Source organism: Rhopilema esculentum, chromosome 13 (genome assembly GCF_057945365.1).
Source record: "Rhopilema esculentum isolate cy_ngs chromosome 13, ASM5794536v1, whole genome shotgun sequence".
Classification (NCBI taxonomy): domain Eukaryota; kingdom Metazoa; phylum Cnidaria; class Scyphozoa; order Rhizostomeae; family Rhizostomatidae; genus Rhopilema; species Rhopilema esculentum.
In genome coordinates, this window is record NC_142827.1 from 1,737,655 (window position 1) to 1,755,364 (window position 17,710).

Here is a 17,710-nt window from a genome sequence, read left to right on the forward strand (position 1 = left end):
GGATAGACAAATAAAGGAGTCGCATTTACCGTAAGATGATATAAAATAATAGCACGCACAGCTTATTTGACGACGATCAATAACTCACAACATATGCTCACAGAGTCCCAATCAATTTTCTTGCTGCTGCCAAAAATTTCCGGTCACATGAGTTTCGGGAATGTCCTTTCACTTTAGTGACGCAATTTCACACGATGCATCTGGTAAGTTCAATATTCTGAATTATTAAAGCATAAAGCTTTATTATTCTTGTGTTGCACAAACACTAAATACTGAAAGATTTAAAAAATCATTTTTTTAGGCACAGACCAAATATAGATGCAAATAATAGACCGAAATGTTAATTTCTTTCTCTCGAACTGAATTATTTTCTATGGCCATATATATTTTATCAAATAAGCAACAATTTACTGGCATTTATACCACATTAGAAAGGCACACCCCTCCTACGGAATGAGGAACGCCCCTGAGTTTATTAGCACTTTTGTTTAATTTCTATGTCTCAATTTTTTTCAAATATTTATATGAAAATGATCCACCAAAGCAATTACAGTAAGTTGTAATTCCCGGCGCCCGTTGAACAGTCTCTTATCATGCAGAACTATAGGCCTTGCTAGAAGCTTTCACGGATCAGCCTTAAAAACAAATTTTCTTATGAAAAATTATTAAGGGCATTCTCTACCCAGCTTTGATATTTTGTCATTGGCCTTTTACAGATATTCAAGGCGAGTTCTGAAAAAAATGCTATTTTGGACTGTATTTTTTGTATTTTGACTGTAATTTTTTGGTCATATGCAATTTTGGACTGTATTTTGGTATTCATCAAATATTTCTGAGAGTAAATTCTTAAATGTTATCAATTTCAAATTTTATTCTCAAACCATTACCAAAAATTGGTTTTTCACAAAATTTTCAAATTAGATTGCATTGCTGTTTAACTTAGCCGAAAAATTACATTCACGTTGACACCGATATCTGAATTTAAGTCGGTAGAACTAAAATGCACAGCCTTGCTAAACTACAAAATCTTGGAAAACCACAAAAAAGGAAACATTTCTAAAATTCTACAATGCCATTTTTGGATTAAGTTTGCAGACAAATTGCTTTTGCTATTCATTATTATCTTTAGTAGTTGACCTGTGTGCAAGCGAAATATTATTATTTCCAAAAATGATCTTTCCTCGTAATTTCCTAAAAAAAGGACAACTGCATGAAAATGGGTCTCCGAGGCATTAAAAAGACCTGAATAATATTGAAAAAGCCAATGGGCTACGATTTTCAGTGGTGGAAATAAACCATGGAGAAAATACCCTTACCCAGAACAACTTCCTTTTCACTGCCACAGTTGGTGCACGACTTATAGCATCGCGATGGAACAAATTTTCACAGGTGGCACAGATAAAACAAAATCCACTAAAACACGTTGAAAACTGCAATCGGAGGTGAGCAGACAAAAACAACAAAACAATTAGATGTAAATATCAAAATGTTCGTTAAATCTAAAATAGCGATTGTATTCTTACAAATTTACTTGACATATAAGATCTAGATATCGGCGCTTCATTCTGAAGTTTCATCGGTGTTGCTCTGACGCCGTAGATATATAAGTAAATGAATAACTTTGAAATCTTTGCGCTCGAAATTCCAGATGATTAGAGTAAGTTGATTAAAAAATAAAGCATTTGTGTTTTGCGCATGAAGTATTTTGATGGAAAGAATTTGTTTTAACATGTATGAAACCCGTGCAGTCCGCCCTAATTCCCAGCTTTCTGAATTCATTTCACTATAAACAAATGAAAACAGCATGGCCTAGGCACGACATCTTGTTCAGGTCTTCAATGGTCCACAAAGAGATTACAAATAACTGCGAAAATCTGTCCATGCTTCACCATTTCTTGAGCCTTTCCGAGAATAAACGCACAGCTTACGAAAAAATGTGAAAAGATGTATTGAAATCAGGGATCAAAGGACTGCAGGTGTAACCCCATTTAAGCCCCCAATCTACAACAGAAAAGTCAAACTATTCTGCACTGTCATTTTGCCAATCACGTATGTTACGAGAATTTATTGAATACAGGTCGATTTTCAAAATTTCTATTATTTGCTGAAAAAATCCCTTAAATCTTTTTGAGACAGCCCTTTGAAGCTAATTTTAAAATTTGATCAGTTCATTTCTTCAATCGTCGTCCATATCATCATCAGCCTCCTCGTCGTCCTTGCCTCGTCTGCGTGAAGTAGAAGAGATGCCACCTGCACCACGCCTGTTGAAAGAAGAGATTCTTCATTCAGTCATTCAGTCATTCAGCTTTGTCAAGGCAAACCCGTTGGGGAAGAGACAGCACATGTGTCCGTTTGAATACTGATCATTGCAAAACCCTTCCAGCAAAAACGTTAAATAAACATTGCCAGAAGCCTTTGAAGACAATTCATCGAAAACTTTTATAAAACTATGAACTTTTGAGAAGACACGTTAAAAGAACATCATACTGCTAAAATACCGAATTATAACTAACAAAAAAAGCTTATTCGTTGAAGAGCTGCAAACAATGAAAATAGGCCTTACCTCATACGCCCTCGCAGCTGAGTGAGTTCCCTTTGAGCTGCCTCGTTTTGTTCGACTTGTTCGTCGAAGTCCCTCTGCAACTTGCGCTTTGCGGCGTTCAGTCTTGTCACTTCCTCCTCCGTTTCATCAAGTTGGCGTTTAAGGTGCTTGATTCTCTGGTTGACTTTCTCAACCTGATGTAATTAATACAAAACAATCAAAAATGCAATTAATTATTCGAAATTTCAGCCACAATACAGTAAATTAGAACCATTAACTGAGAGCAAAACTAGAAATGACGACTTGAGACCATTAACAAAAAATTCAGAAGATTGATATTTACTTCTACTTTTTCAATAGATTTCTTTACATTAATTGACATAGCAAGCATTTTCAGACGTTTCGCCGTTTAGATGTAAAAAAGAATTTTTCAGAAATTGCTAGCAAGCAACATCCATGCTTTTCACCGAAGGATGAGCCTAGAAATATCATGCCGGGAAATTGATATACAAATCTTCCCAAACAGGAAATGCCTCATATTTCTAGACACAAATGAAGTTGAATGCAGCTAGTCAATAATTATGGATGAACTGGCCTTTCCTTCAAGACAATAAATCAAATCCTGGGAAATATGCGCGTGGGTGCATGCCAACAGCGGACGATTCTCAAGGAAAAGCCGCTCTAATGATCGCAAATATGTTCTACAGTGTCACCGTAATAAGAAAAGCTACGTTTAAATATATGAAAACACAACAAAAGCTATCTGTGACTCGCCCCAGATTCCGATTGGAAATTCTGTTTGGTTCTTCCGAACAGCTGCTACATCGTCTTAAAATCTTCATCAGATCGATTGGCCTGGCTAAAATATCTTTATTTCTATTAGGGTGGCGAGTATCGCAGCCCTAATGTGGAAACAGTAAACAAAACTTCAAATACAAAAAGGGTTTCTTTGCAAAACCAGTGGAAAAAACGCAAACCTGGTCTTTGTACTGATCTGTATTTCGCCGTTCCTCCTCCACGCCCAAAGCTGCTTCTTTTAATTTCTTCTCCAACCTTCTGTTTCCTTTGGTAAGATTGGCTCTCTCTCTGTATAATAGAAATATGGCCTATCGTCAAAAAATTATCCACCAATTTACAGTTTTGATTTCATTCGTTGTTAGCAAATTTTAGCGGAATGCAGCATTTTAAGTATGCAAGCGAAAAAAGACAAAGCTTGCGAGAGGTCTAATGCGGAACAGAAAATGCATTGGCGGTAGCCCTTCTCAAACCGCAGATTCTTGTCTGTTTTTAAAATAATCATCGAAATATCATTTGACTACATTAAAAACACCCGAATCTATTTTCCCAGATCTGACAACGATTACTTCGGGAAATTTCAGGTTTCACGGCAACGCACAGAGTAAGCTCTCTTGGAAAAAACATCAAAGTTCCAAAACAAAACCGCTGTAAGAGACTCACTTTGTTTCTTGATCAAGTTGGTCTTCCAAGGTGACAATTTTTGCTTCCAAAGCTTGCACTGTTGTCTTTTGTCTGGATCTGAGAGAGGACTCCATATCAGCCAATTTGGCACGCAGCTCTTTGTTCTTTGAAAAATAAAACGCAATTCATAACTTAATAGAACTTGTGGCTTATAATGAGGTTAGAAGGTTCGAGCTATAAAACCAGCAGAAGGCAAAGCAATTAGACTTTTTGAAAAGCACAGAAAGATATTTTGGTTTCACAACGCTTGGAAATCAGATGTACAGGTATTGCGTGAATATATGTCAACAATCCGTTACCAGACACAAGAAAAAGGCAGGGCCTAAAATGATGCTGACAGAATCAGACCGAAATATATAGAGGAACATAGGCTTTGAGGAGTGGATTTATATAAAGCCAACAGAGATTAAATTAGAGAGAGGCGGACAACATTTAAATGTCGGTGCCCATCCAAATGTAAAAATACTGAAAAGGTTGGGGAAATAATTGATGAAATTTTCTGTCACTTCAGTTAAAATAAACATAAATGAATATTGGATTTGAGCGACCTCTAGAAATCCGGGAAGGGGAGAAGGAATACCCTTACCCCATAAGGGACCTGGCGTTTCCCTGACAGTAATGTTGATAAAGGCTGGATTTGACTGGTAACTTTGAAATCCAACTAAGTCTAAAAGCCCACAGGGCTAGCATTGAATTACGGCAAATCATGATACAAATTAACAAGATTAATGCAACGTACTTGGCGTTCAAGCATCATCCTAGTGTTGTCCAGTTGTTGAGCAGCATTTCGCTCCGATGCCAAATCTGTTGCCATTTGTTCCATCTAAAATTCAATAAAATTCAAAATGACGTTAGAATAAACAAACAATGGAACAAAACCCCACAAAAGGAAAGGCAAATACACTGTTTTCGATTATTATATGAAATTACCTGGAGATTCGCTCTCTTGACTTTCTCTTGCATCAGTTCATTCTGAGTTCTCTCTTCTTCAAGATCTTCATCAAGTTGATTGATTTGAGCTTCAAGCCGCTTCTTCTCTTCCGCCATCAAGTTCCTGGAAAAGGTTAGCAAGATCATTTCTAAGAAAAATTTTCTCATAACCAGGCTATAGTAATAGCTAGGCTTTAATAACTAGTGATGATCTCTCCTTATCGAAGCTAACTAAAAACTTCACATACTTTATAAACAGGCAATTCTCTCGTAATAGGTTTAATATATTTAAGTTAAAAAATAGGGGTACATCCATGTAAACAAATCATCTACCTGTTTGTAGAGTTATTGTTGATTTCTTCCAGCAACTCATCCCTCTCTGCTTCGATGGCCTTTCTGGCCCTTTCGGCTGAGCTCAAGTCCTGCAATTGCAAAAATGGAGTGAGCATGACGATCAACCAAATAATAAAACGCTATGAAAGTCGGGGGACCCACTGCGTGAAATCATGGGCATTTAGCCTAGAGGTTTAGCCATTTTTCCAGCTAAGAAAATACTCCATAAAAATCCTCAATAAAGCTAATATCCACTACTATTAATGAATTCAAAATGGAGAATGAATGTCATCAAAGTTTTAAATAGTGGAACGCGTCAGCGGAAAGAAAATTTGATTAAGGACACCACACTGATATGAATATCTGACCTGCTTTCCTGTTTTTCTTTCGGTTGACGCCCCATGTGCCCTGTTTTGCCTTAATTCTGAATCTCTAAAGGTTGAGTCAACAGTTTTTAACCAATTGGTCTTTGGTTCTACCTACCTCCTGCATCTGCATGAAATCTGCCTCCAAAGCTTTTAGTTTCTTCTCGTTGTCTCTAACCTGTCCAGTGAGTTCATCACGCGAATGTCTCGCGTCTTCAAGATCACGCTGAACGTCCTTCATTTGTCCCTGGAACCATTAAAAATGCTGTTATAGTATATACAAAAAATCTTCTGGCGGAAAGCAAGCAAAAATCTGCCTAACTCACTGCTTATACAAAAGATTTTACACCATGGAAGAATTAGAAGAAAAAACGAGTTGGAGCCCTCCGTTAGAACCCTTGACCAGAGGCATGGATAAAGACGATTAGATTAAAGAGCTTTCCATGGGCAGCAGAGTCATCAAAAGGTACATACAGAGCACAAAAACCGTTATGCACAAACTAAATTTGTAACTAACTCCAATCTTGTTATGATCAACAACTAGTACTCTAATGGACACAACCAGAACCATAAGATCGCGATAGCATCTTGCATTCAGATCACTTTACATGAAGTACTTAAAACAAGGCACAACTTGACGAGAAATATTCTTTTAACAGTACAGCACTTGCAACTTACACATAAAAGTTTTTGTTGAATGCAAGTTGCTAGTGTAATTTTGGCCTGTACATACTTCTCGTGATATATCCCAAAGTTTAGTTCAGCTAACAATATACAGATATAGTCGAATAATGACAGAAAATGTAATTCCTACCTGAATGGATCTTTAGTTCCATAATCAAGGTAAGCAAGATGCCTAAATCACATCAATTAATAACTTAATGCCTTCTTATTTCGGCATATCAAGGCATTCAATAACATTATTAAAACTCACCTGGTACTTCTTGAGTTGCTTCAAGCCGTCCTCTTTGATCCTGTTCGCCTGCTCAAGTTGCCCTTCGAGATCTTTAATGTCGCCTTCCAATTTTCTCTTTGCAGCGACGGCATTCGACTTGGTTTTCCTCTCCTCCTCGAGTTCAGCTTCAAGCTCGCGAAGCTAAAAAGAATATTATCATATTCACATAAGCTGGGTTGTGTGCAATAGAACCAGTCTAATCAAATTTTCCCAGGGTTTCACGTATAAAAAACTGCCAGTCAAGTTACTCTTTCCTTATTCAGAGACCCTTTCCAGGGCAAATATTGGGCAATGCAACATATCTACCCCCACCACCACCACAGAAATTGCTGTTTCCTGGTATCATCTCAAAACTACTGCCCCCTTGGCCTTAAAATGCAAACTGCAAACATACATCCAACCTTCTTTATTAAAACGCTCTTGATAGAGAATTTGGACAATTCTTCGAATCATCAAAGAATACACCGATATTGAGGACAAAACTCAGTCATCGACCATTTTCACTTCAGAATAGCGACAAAATGATTCAAAAATTAGAATTTCTTAAACCTCCGAAACAATCCCATGACAGAAAAGGGCTTAAAACAAAGGGAAACCTCTGTGCAATTGTCACAAGCTCACCTGTTTAAGAACACCACGACGAGCCTCTTCGATCTGCTCATCCTTGGCTGCGAGGTCGCGTTCAAAGTTTGCCTTCTGCGCTTGCATGTTCACTTCCAGTCTCAGCTTGGCATCCTCCGTTGCTTGCAATTCATCCTCTAATTCTTCGACCTGGGTTTTTTGTTCCTGCACCTGTTGTTCGAGCAGACGCTTTGCCTTCTCCAATTCATGCACGTTCTTGCCAACATCGTCCTTGCTGTCAACTAACTCTTGTAATTCAAACTGAAGAAGGAAGGAAAAGTTCCTAAATCAAGGGCACGGAAATGAAAGGCACTTGTTTGAAAAACAATTCGCAAAGCTCCCTGGCCAAAAAAACTTTTCAGTTCTTTAAGTTGTTTGGTGTCTTATCGTGAACGAATTAGGACAGAATAAACATGCAGAATGCAGATTCTAGTATTTGAACAGAAAAGAGACGAGTCGACATAATTTTTTCACCCTTTTAAGAGAAAAGACAATTTCGCTAGCTGTCATTTCCCATTTGCCTGATTTTGGAACTCCCAAGGATCTTTCTTGTGAAAGAGACAAATAACTTTGTTTCCCAACACAAGTTTTTGTTCAGGACCTGGACAATTCAAATTAGCTGAGGAGTACCTAAGGGAAATGACAAATTCGAAATTAAAAAATAGAAGAATGAAAGCTTTGCGCATCAAAAAGTTCAATGATACTCACCTGAAGTTGCTTTCGTACTCTTTCACTATCAGCCAAGTTGTCTTCGAGTTCCTCCAATTGGTGTGTTAAAGACAGGACCTAAAGGAATAGAGAGATCAAGCTATAAAAAAATCCTTTGTAAGAAGTTTTATACAGTCTAAAAAAAATCCAGATTACAGTCTAAAAACTAATTTAAAAACTTGCAGCGAATAAAAGAGCCCGATTTTTTAACATCTATGTATCATAAACTATCCGCCATTCAATTATTTGCCAATAACTCGCTATGGTTTACGATGAAGACAAATATTGCTAATGATTGATGGAAGCTTATAGTGATCCAGGTATTTATTGAAAAAGAGGCATGGTTTCGAAAATGAGGCATATAAAGCAAGAGTAAACATACCTTTGTCTCGTTTTGCCTTGCGTTCTTCTCAGCATTGTCTCGTTCCTGTGCCAAACGTTCAGAGGCATGTTTCTCTTCAGCAAGCATCTGAGAAAGAAATCAGGTTGCTCAAAGTGTCAAAAATACAAGAAAGAAATGCTTTGCTTAATTTTATACCTGGTTTTCTTTGCAAAACAAAGAAACACAGTGTGGATTTTTTGGAGTTAACTCATCTGAAAAATTAACTTATCTACCGAAGCTAATTAGTGTTCTTTCGAAGAAAGCAGAAAGAAAAAATTAATTATATATTGTCAATAAACGGGATTTAATTTGAGCTTTTACAAATGGAAACATTCTTACTGCAAGTAACTTTAAAACACAAAAACTAAGTCGGAGCTGTCTAGTTTTCATACTGCTCGACCTGATGACGTAATTAGTTTACTCTAAACCTAACCCTAACCCTGACCCTAAACCAAATCCTAACCCTAACCCTAAACGTAACCCTAACCCTAACCCTTTACTTGAAATAATTAATTATGCTAATTTATGACTACTAATCATGCTTATTTATGACTATCAGATCGAGCAGTATGGAAACTAGACAATTCCAACTAAGTCACCCCCAATGATTAAATTGGCTTTTTATTCATCTTTCTGGGCGGTTGGCGCTTTAAAGTGGCTAATTTCATTACCTTTTTGTTTGCAGTAAACGCCAAAGTATAAAGAAACACGAGATGTTCGTACTTCCGACCACACAAAGGACACAGGAAACAAATTATTGATACAGAAAGTTAGATAACTTCAACTGACCTGGTCGAATTTCTTCTGTTTCTTCTCATAATTCAAGGCATTAGCTCTTTCTTTTTCAAGATTCAAAACAACATCTTCGTTCTGCAATTAAACGAACTATAACATCAATCATCTGCATTTCTACCGATGTAAATTTAAATGCAAGCAAACAGGTCGATGCTACATAAAAGCAAATTCATGACTTCAATTTGCAAGTGGCTCTTCTTTAAAAAGGGTGGGCAACCCTGCTAATTTGACGATATGTATTTTTTGTTAATTAGCTCCAGACTCGACTGCAAGACGTGGTGCAGTCATGCATCTGCCGTGTTGAGTTGAGATGAGCAATCTATTCTTGTCCTTGAAATATATACCTGTATAAATTGCAATGGCGCTTTATTGCAAATTAAGCTCACACCCTCTAACAATTTTCGAATTTTCTGACTCTCAAACAAGATCGAATTCTTACCTCCTCCTGCAACTTCTTTCGGCTCTTCTCAAGCCGTGAATTTTCCGCCAGGAGATCCTCTTCTCGTTGCAGCAAGCCTTCATTTTCCCGCTGAAGTTTTCGCTTGGCTCCCTCCATGTCTTCAAATGCAAGCTTGGATTCTTCGAAACTCTTCTTCACTTGATCCAACTAAATTTCATGAAAACAAAAAGATTTAATCACATCGAGAAAATAATAGACATTTATATCTAGAAACAAATGAATTTCGACAAATAACATATCGAGTCTACATATTGACAAAACAGGATTTCATAAAAACAAGCTAAGTGTGGGGGTCCCCTGTATTTTCATTTGCCCCTCATATAATTTTCTTTATACTTTTTTCATTTTTATTCAAAATGTCCTAGCATTCGGGGTTTTTTCAAGATGATAGATCGACTGACTGAAATTAAGAATTAAAACTTGAATTATCCATGCACAAAACAGGAAGAGATGGATGAACTACAAAAGGGTTGGATAATAATTATGAAACCAACAATACGGGGAAAGTTCTGAATGATTTGGAATCAACTTTAATGATTAAATATGTAAAGGATTATTTTACAATAAAGAAAGGTACTAACAAGTGAACAATACAAATCATAGAAATCATAAGACACATTAAGAGGATGATACGGAAGATCATTCTTTTAGCTGTATGCTTCATGCGATGTACCATGTGATGAACCCAACATAAAGAGACTGCAAAAACACCCTACACGCAAATAATGAAAGGACCGACAATACACACAAAAAAGAACCCACTTGAGATTGGAGGGTCTGAGCTTGTTTTTGCGACGCTTTCTTCTCATCTTCCTCTTCTTCAAGTTGTTCTTGGAGACGATTGATTTCATCGCCAGCTTCCCTGAGTTTCGTGTTCAATGCAAGCTTCTGACGCGTTTCCTCTTGTAACTGATCCTGCACTTCATTCAGCTGGTTATCAAGAGTGGATTTCACTCTTTCGATATTCGAGCACCTCGATTCAACTTCTTCTAGCTGTGCATTGAGATTGTCAACTTCCCTTGCTGATTTTGCGGCCTGGCCTTCCAAACGTTGGATCGATTCCTCGTTTGTAAAACGAGCTGTGTTCGCCTCGTTTAATTGCTGCTCCAAGCTCTTTGCTTTGCGCTCGCTTTCAGACTTGCCGCCCGTTACTCTCTGCAATTCCTGTGCTAATTCAGCATTTTCTTCTTCCAGAATGGTTTTGTTCTTCTCCAGCGTTGATCGCGCCTAAAACCAATACAAACAGATTTTAGAAACAGCATCAATAAATAAAGCCATAAATATAATTACAGCACACATTCTATAATGGATTACCGCTGGGCTTTGTGCAAAGCTAAAAATAATAACCCTAACCCCCTAAAAAAGGCTTCAAAATAGAGTGGGCCTATATGAAATGCATGAGGCTCGCGGGGGTTTTACATGGTCCGGCAGATTTCTACAGTTAAACGAAAGGTCAGTTGTTTTTTCATTAGATAAAGAATTTAAATCATAGTTCATAGGCATTGCCAGCACAAGTAAATCGAGGTTCAGGGTGACTGTTCTTCATTTTTCAAAAACTTTGTGGCAGGATTTTGTTTTTAATTTGTTGTTTTGAAATAATTAGGGTGCAAGCAGGGTAATATTATGGGGCTCAAGTTCCATTCGCGGACAAAGTGGCCAAGCCATTCCTAACTTGTCAACAACTTTGAAAACCCGCCGACAAAGCACCAATAGATGGCAAAAAACTTTTCTTTCTCTGAAACCGATATTTTTGGTAGGAAGAATTTTAAAAACAGTATGTAAAAAAATTTGTTTAAAATCACATTTTACAGTACTTAAGAGTCAACTTGTTCTTCTGCTTTTGACCAACTTTGAGGCTTGCTTTCTTACAAATTTTTATTAATGTAAATGATCGCCAGGGGCCTTATTCAAAATGAGACCTTAAATGTTTGGCTAAGGGGGTACTCTTTCGAACAGTCGCTCATGTGTAGGGGAACTCGAATTTCAATAATTTTGATTCTGTTAAAAAATATATTGTAGAAATTCAGTAACTTCCTAGCTTTAATTTAAATATGCAAATGATTCACCTTTTTACAACTGTTTAAGTCCAAAACCAATTTTAAGTCTTTGTTTTTGGGGATGAAATAGCAAATTCTAGTTCTAAACTTACTCATAATATGAAGTAAGAAGAGATTTACAGCCACATTAGGTCCAATACGGTACACACTACCTCTCCCGGAAAAAGCACTAGCTTCAGGTGGTATTTTACAATACAGATCTAAAAGGGAGTGAACAAGTTGCAAACGGCAGGGGGGCCAAATAAAACTGTTAAGAAAAAGAAAACTCTTTTTTACCCTCTTCATGTTATCCAGTTGAGAATTAAGCTCTTCCACGAGGTGAGCGTGTTTTGATCTCAGCTGTTGCATCGCAGCTTCGTGACTTTTCGTCTCTTCTTCGATATTTCGCTTTAAATCTGTAAGTTCGCCTTCACGTTTCGCTTGCAAATCTTTAGCGACAGCCGTAGTATCCATTGACATTTCGAGCTCGCTTCGCAAATTATCGAGTTCCTATGAAACAGAGCAAAGAATGTCATAATAGAAGATGACAATAAGAAATGCTTTCCGTTCTGAATGGTACAACAGTAGAAAAATTGGATGTGACGAACTTAGGTTCCATAACTGCTGCAGGAAGGTGATGGCAAAATCTCTAAATTATGTCCCATGTTAAATTAAGATATTTGCCGATATAACTTGGCACAGGGGGCGGTCGCCTTCTTACCATCGAAAAATTTAGAAATTTTCTTTATGTTACTATTGTTTTGTTCCTTTTCTGTGCGCTTTGCCCCTTGCCCTACAACCCTTCCAGCGTCTCTGCATAAGGTTTCTGACATTTAAAACCGATGAGATAATTAAAAGACTTGATACCTCAGCGAGTTCTCTTCTGTGCTTTTCTGTTCGTTCTCTGGCAGCTCTTTCAGCCTCATAATCCTCCCTTAGCTCCTCTAATTGAACCTGCAAATCCCTTCGCTGTTTCTCCAAATCACCCCTTTTCGTCGCCTCTTCTTCTCCCCTGGCACAAAAACAAACTTTGTAGTAAGCCCTTCGCCTCGTCTCATACAAACATTCGGTTTTAAATCAATTCAAATAGGCAATTCAAGTGATACAATTACAGTGGTAGCAGAAATTGGCAATGAATAATTAAGCAATAGATCGATAAAACCATTAAGACAATAACAATAGCTTGCATTTGAGGCCTTTTAGGTCATTCCAAACCCCAGCAGGTCGGCAGGCTACCTCATTAATCATTAAGCAATCACCGGAAATTCTCTAAAAACCAAGAACAATATCCAAGTGTAGTCAATCTAGCCAAAATTTGTCGAAAAGAAATCCAATATCGTAAGCTAAGGTGCAAGATCTTGTATGATTTCAACAGGAACATGTGACATGAAACCACTGTTGTAAATAAGCTCATTTTGCTTCCGCTAAACAGGCTCCTTTATGATGGCCCGTATACGCAGGTCAAATGAGGAAACTTTGCGTAAATTAAGAAAGTCATGCCCAATGAGAGACACCTTCACGACAATAAACAAAAGAGCTTCTAGTCAATGAAAAATTGGAATCCTAGGGTGTAACAAAAGCTTCAAATTTATAGAGAAACCTTATACCTAAGCATCAAGCGTTGAGTGCTAAGTGCCTTCTTCTAATATTCCTTCTTTAATCAGGTGTTTAGCTGGACTTTGTGGGGACAAATTCAGAGAAAACCGTAACGATGTTAGTTATAATTGAGTTCTGAGAAAATGACCAGGAAGAAAATATCTGCAGATGAGAAAAGGATCTGAAAGGATCCGATACAATATTGCTGCTGGTAATATGTACCTTTTCAGGGCTGCAGCCAACTCTGCTTCCTTTTTGGCCAATGCTTGCTCGAGTTCAGCAATCTTTTGTTTGGCTTCTTCCAATTGGTTTCTCAAATCCTGCAGTTCTTGTTCAAGTTTTCTTCTATCTTTTTCAAGATCATGACGAGTCTAGGTGAATTAATAGGGTCTCGATGAATCTCGAGAAAACAAGTGAGTTTTTTGGGAAGAAAAGGGCTAGGAATGTGCGACAGGCACGTAAGAAAAAATATATATTATTTAAAAACCTAATTTCAAGCCATGAACAAAGTAAAGTAATTTGAGGCGTAAAAATCACGAGGTGTGGTCACATAGAGAGGAAGGAACAGGACACTTCTCGATAAGCATAGCTTCTCAGTGAGCTACAAACAACCTTCAGATGCTAGGTAGAAACAAATACAAATAACAAAATTATATAATTAAGAAAAATGGTTATTTTGATATCTAGAGTTTTGCTTAATTTAGAACGTAAGTAAGAATCTAGGAGACAAAATCGAAAAGCTCGATCAATAATGAAATTTTCAGAGCAGCACGGACCTTCTCTCCCTGTTTGATTTGATCTTCGTAATCCTGAATGATTGCTTCTTGCTTGGCTTTTGTTTTTGCCAGTTGTTTCCCTTTGTCTTCTTCATCGGCCAGAACAGACGTGTACTCATTCACTTTGTCCTCCAATGCTTTCTTGTCACGGAGAAGCTGCCAAGAAAAAAGGTCTTTTGAAAATCTCCTTTTTAAAACTGGCTGAAGTTAAAACCAATTTTGACGTTCCCAAAACCTACTTTTAGAATTTTGCCTTATAAATATCGAGTGCCAAGGCCAGTGGCAAGCTGCATCATACATTTTCAATATACACATGATTTCCTCAAATACCTTGGTATTAGCATCTTCAACTTGCAACAAATCTTCTTCAATTTTTTTAAGCTTTGCATCGACTTGAACCTTCTCCAGTTGTATTTTCTGCTTCTGCATTTCCTCCTCTTCAAGACTAAAAATAAAATTTCAAATCATACACATTCCTACAGCTGAATCGCGTTAAGCTGGACCTCCAAGGGATGTAAGAGAATGGTCTGGCTTAGCGAATGCCTAATTACAGGGAATGACTTTTGACTTCGATCGGGTAAGAAAATCCAGTGGCTTTTGAAAATCAATCCAATTTAGTGAAAGTATTAGTTATCCAGGGTATGTATTAGTAAATTCTTCTTTTCTAACAGCAGTCGAAACCTCATTGAAAACCTATAAAACACTCTATGATCTGATACTATCACCATAATCCCTCGATACAAAACATTAAATGAAACTCACGTTTCTTCCAAATCCTGAATACCAGCTTGCAACTTCTTCTTCTCGTCTAGCAATTTAATAACTTTGTCCTCTTCTTCATTGAGTTTCGCCTCGAACTCGGTGATAAAATCTTCCAGCTCCTCCTTTTTGGCTAGCAATCTGTTCCTGGCCTCCTCTGCCTCTTGACATAACTCAGTTTCTGCCTGCAGTTGCTCTGCAAGGATGTTCTTCTCATCCAGTATTTGCTCGTGTTTTCTAATGAGATCTTTGTATTCAACATCAACTTTGTCAAATCTCTCTTTGACCTACGCGTTTTAAAAAGAACAGATCGTATATCAGATCCAACGAATTTAGGCTTGAAATTCTATTAGGTCTTAACGTTTAAGTAAAAAGATGACGAAGAAAATACCAGGATACAGCCGATGTCAGAAAAACGTGTCGCTTCACTGTTGGAAGCTGTCAAAGTTACTGTGAACGTTAGATTGAGAAGGGTGTGAAGATAAGACCACCCTTTTTCACGAATATTGCAAAAGAACTGACATTAATCTGTAAAAAAGCATCTTACACCCTCCCTACACAATTTATAATATAACACAGGGAGGCTTAACCAATCTTATAACAGATTCATATCTAACTTTCTCTTTTTGTTTTGTTTTATAAAAAACCCACTACAGCCAGCGAGCTCCGCATTCGAATAACTAAATCAAGACCCCTTATTACCTTTCGAAGCTCATCCTCTCTTTGATGTAGCTCATCTTCTTGTCTTGTGACATTGAGAAGAGGCTTGACTTTGGTGAACAGCCTCCACCAGGCCCAGTTGCGCAACTTCATGTAGCTCCTTCCATTTCGCTGGATAACTCTAATGGCGGACAACTGCTGGATGCGCCTCTTGTAATTGCGTCTCGCAATGTTTCCTCTCGCATATGCTTGGAAAACGGTGATAATCTCGGTCAATTTGATATCTCTCTCTTCTTCCAAGTGTGCCAACACCCCAGTCCTGAAGAAAATTTTCGACTGCCCTATTCTGTAGCAGTTTGGATCCAATTCCATCGCTTCGACCTTAAAATCGCAATTAGAGCCTTTCAAAACACGCTTGCTATAGAGCAGGTCTGATTACGTATTCAATTATCGACTTAATAAATCAAATATTCTAAAGATTACAAATAAAAGTTACGAAATGTCAATATATATGTGATGTTTATAATGAAAAATTTTATGAGGTACAAATACTTTGCTCATACTAAAATACTAAAAAATCTAGATTCTGAATTTAGAATTAAAGTGGTCCCCATTGAACCAAGGAAAACAATAGCTTCAATACGTTAAATTGATGAGTCAACAAAAAGAATGTTGCTTGTAAATTGCCTGCGACATGAACTTTTTGCTCATTTTAGTCATCAACATATTTCTTACTTTAAAATAACCTAGTGGGAGATTATCAATAGGCTAGATCATAAATGAATGTTTTTTTTATTTGTTCTTATCACTATAAATTTCTATATATTTCTGACTTCAAGCAACACTCGTATTTAACTGACAGTTATACCCACTAAAACGAATGACAAAAGACAAAACTGAAGAACAGTAACTAAAACCCTTACCATCTTTTGGGCAGCTTTCTTGCCATCCATGAATCCCTTTGGCACAACATTTGGAGTCAAGATCTCGTACCTGACAAAAGACAATTGCAGCTCAGCTTTCTTTCTAACAAATAGGAGGTGGCATGAAGATTATCTTCAATCATTTTAAAACGCCAAACATTCCTAGCAAATTTAAGAAACAAATAAAATACCTTTGCCTGAATTCTTGGAAAAGAATTCTGTTGGGGAAACCCTGTCTGCAGATCCTAATACCTTCGAGTACACCATTGCACCTCAACTGGTCAAGAACAAGGTGTGCGTCGATTTTTCCCGCTCTTTTGTCGTGATTTGGGATGATACAACGGACAAAGTTTGGACTTGTGCAATTCAGTGTGTTCATTAAGTTGGTCAGTTGTTCCTGCGCATCAAAGGAGATACAAAACAAACGTTAGAGATGCTACATTATTTGGATACTATAAAAACAATTACTTAATAATTGGCCTAATCACAATTTGGCTAACCTTCGTCTGGCTAACTCCGTAATTAACGATTGTTTTCTTTCTTTAACATCAAAACTTCCAAACTTTATATTTCAAAGCATTATAATACACAATGACAAAAAATTTATTCAATTTTTACTTCAGTGTTGACTTTCATCTAGGCATATAAAACACACAAAAATAAAAACTTTTTCGATTTTCGAACATCCAGGACTACGATGAAGAAATGGAAGCTTGTGAAATGTTGAAAAAGAAACATACACATATTTCATGACATACAACACACCACTATTCGAATCAACAAAACAAGGTATTTAGCCAGAGTCTAAATTTATTCAGACGCGACATGTTTAAGAAAACGTGTAAGCCAGTAAGTCATTCACAGAGCAACTTATACAAAAGCTCCAATATAGAAGATACATAATGCTTGAAAATTTGCCTTACCTTGTACAGCTGTGCAACTGTTCTAAACATGCCCTTTCTTGTTCTGGTACCAAAAGGTGTGTCTGACCCTTCTGTGACGTTCAAGCCAACAATGTTGTCTTGGTCTTTCCACAGTCCGCTAATGAAGGCTTCGGTTGAGTTTGCCATCAAGCTAACAATGTTGTCATTCAGTGGATCCATGTTCTTCATCAGCCATTGATTGGCAGAATAATCGACCTAGGACGAACATTCCCACAATTATCAGGGGGTTTTGTTACTATATTTAAGTAAGTTACTTTCCAACCGCCTTATTGGACGTTTTCTGATCAATATATTGTCAAGGAAAAATGTCAAGATCTTAAATTACTTGGAATGATTTCTAAGCGATAAGTTTAAAGGGACGTATTGATACCTAACAATAAAAGACCATATATTGTAAACATTTGGATAATTAGAAAACTTCCCTCTTAATACTTACAGTTTATCAG

The 17,710-nt window shown here is 37.2% G+C and overlaps 1 protein-coding gene across 2 annotated transcripts in view; it reads right to left on the reverse strand.

Annotated features, from left to right (window-relative positions):
• Positions 1-1,468: 1,468 nt before the first annotated feature.
• Positions 1,469-17,710, reverse strand: part of LOC135691864 (uncharacterized) — a 34,454-nt gene continuing 18,212 nt past the window's right edge. For both annotated transcript variants that reach the window (XM_065209852.2, XM_065209851.2), the window contains exons 15-39: positions 17,244-17,459; positions 16,512-16,717; positions 16,321-16,390; positions 15,440-15,778; positions 14,741-15,024; positions 14,309-14,423; positions 13,979-14,134; positions 13,425-13,573; positions 12,474-12,618; positions 11,904-12,116; positions 10,333-10,797; positions 9,550-9,717; positions 9,105-9,185; positions 8,316-8,402; positions 7,934-8,011; positions 7,226-7,486; positions 6,584-6,745; positions 5,768-5,896; positions 5,285-5,373; positions 4,952-5,075; positions 4,761-4,844; positions 4,001-4,125; positions 3,520-3,628; positions 2,564-2,736; positions 1,469-2,261 (exon numbers count right to left, since the gene is read on the reverse strand). In XM_065209852.2, coding sequence (XP_065065924.1) covers positions 2,177-2,261; positions 2,564-2,736; positions 3,520-3,628; positions 4,001-4,125; positions 4,761-4,844; positions 4,952-5,075; positions 5,285-5,373; positions 5,768-5,896; positions 6,584-6,745; positions 7,226-7,486; positions 7,934-8,011; positions 8,316-8,402; positions 9,105-9,185; positions 9,550-9,717; positions 10,333-10,797; positions 11,904-12,116; positions 12,474-12,618; positions 13,425-13,573; positions 13,979-14,134; positions 14,309-14,423; positions 14,741-15,024; positions 15,440-15,778; positions 16,321-16,390; positions 16,512-16,717; positions 17,244-17,459 — 4,113 coding nt within the window. In that variant the 3' untranslated portion in view covers positions 1,469-2,176. The remainder of the gene's footprint in view (positions 2,262-2,563; positions 2,737-3,519; positions 3,629-4,000; positions 4,126-4,760; positions 4,845-4,951; positions 5,076-5,284; positions 5,374-5,767; positions 5,897-6,583; positions 6,746-7,225; positions 7,487-7,933; positions 8,012-8,315; positions 8,403-9,104; positions 9,186-9,549; positions 9,718-10,332; positions 10,798-11,903; positions 12,117-12,473; positions 12,619-13,424; positions 13,574-13,978; positions 14,135-14,308; positions 14,424-14,740; positions 15,025-15,439; positions 15,779-16,320; positions 16,391-16,511; positions 16,718-17,243; positions 17,460-17,710) is intronic.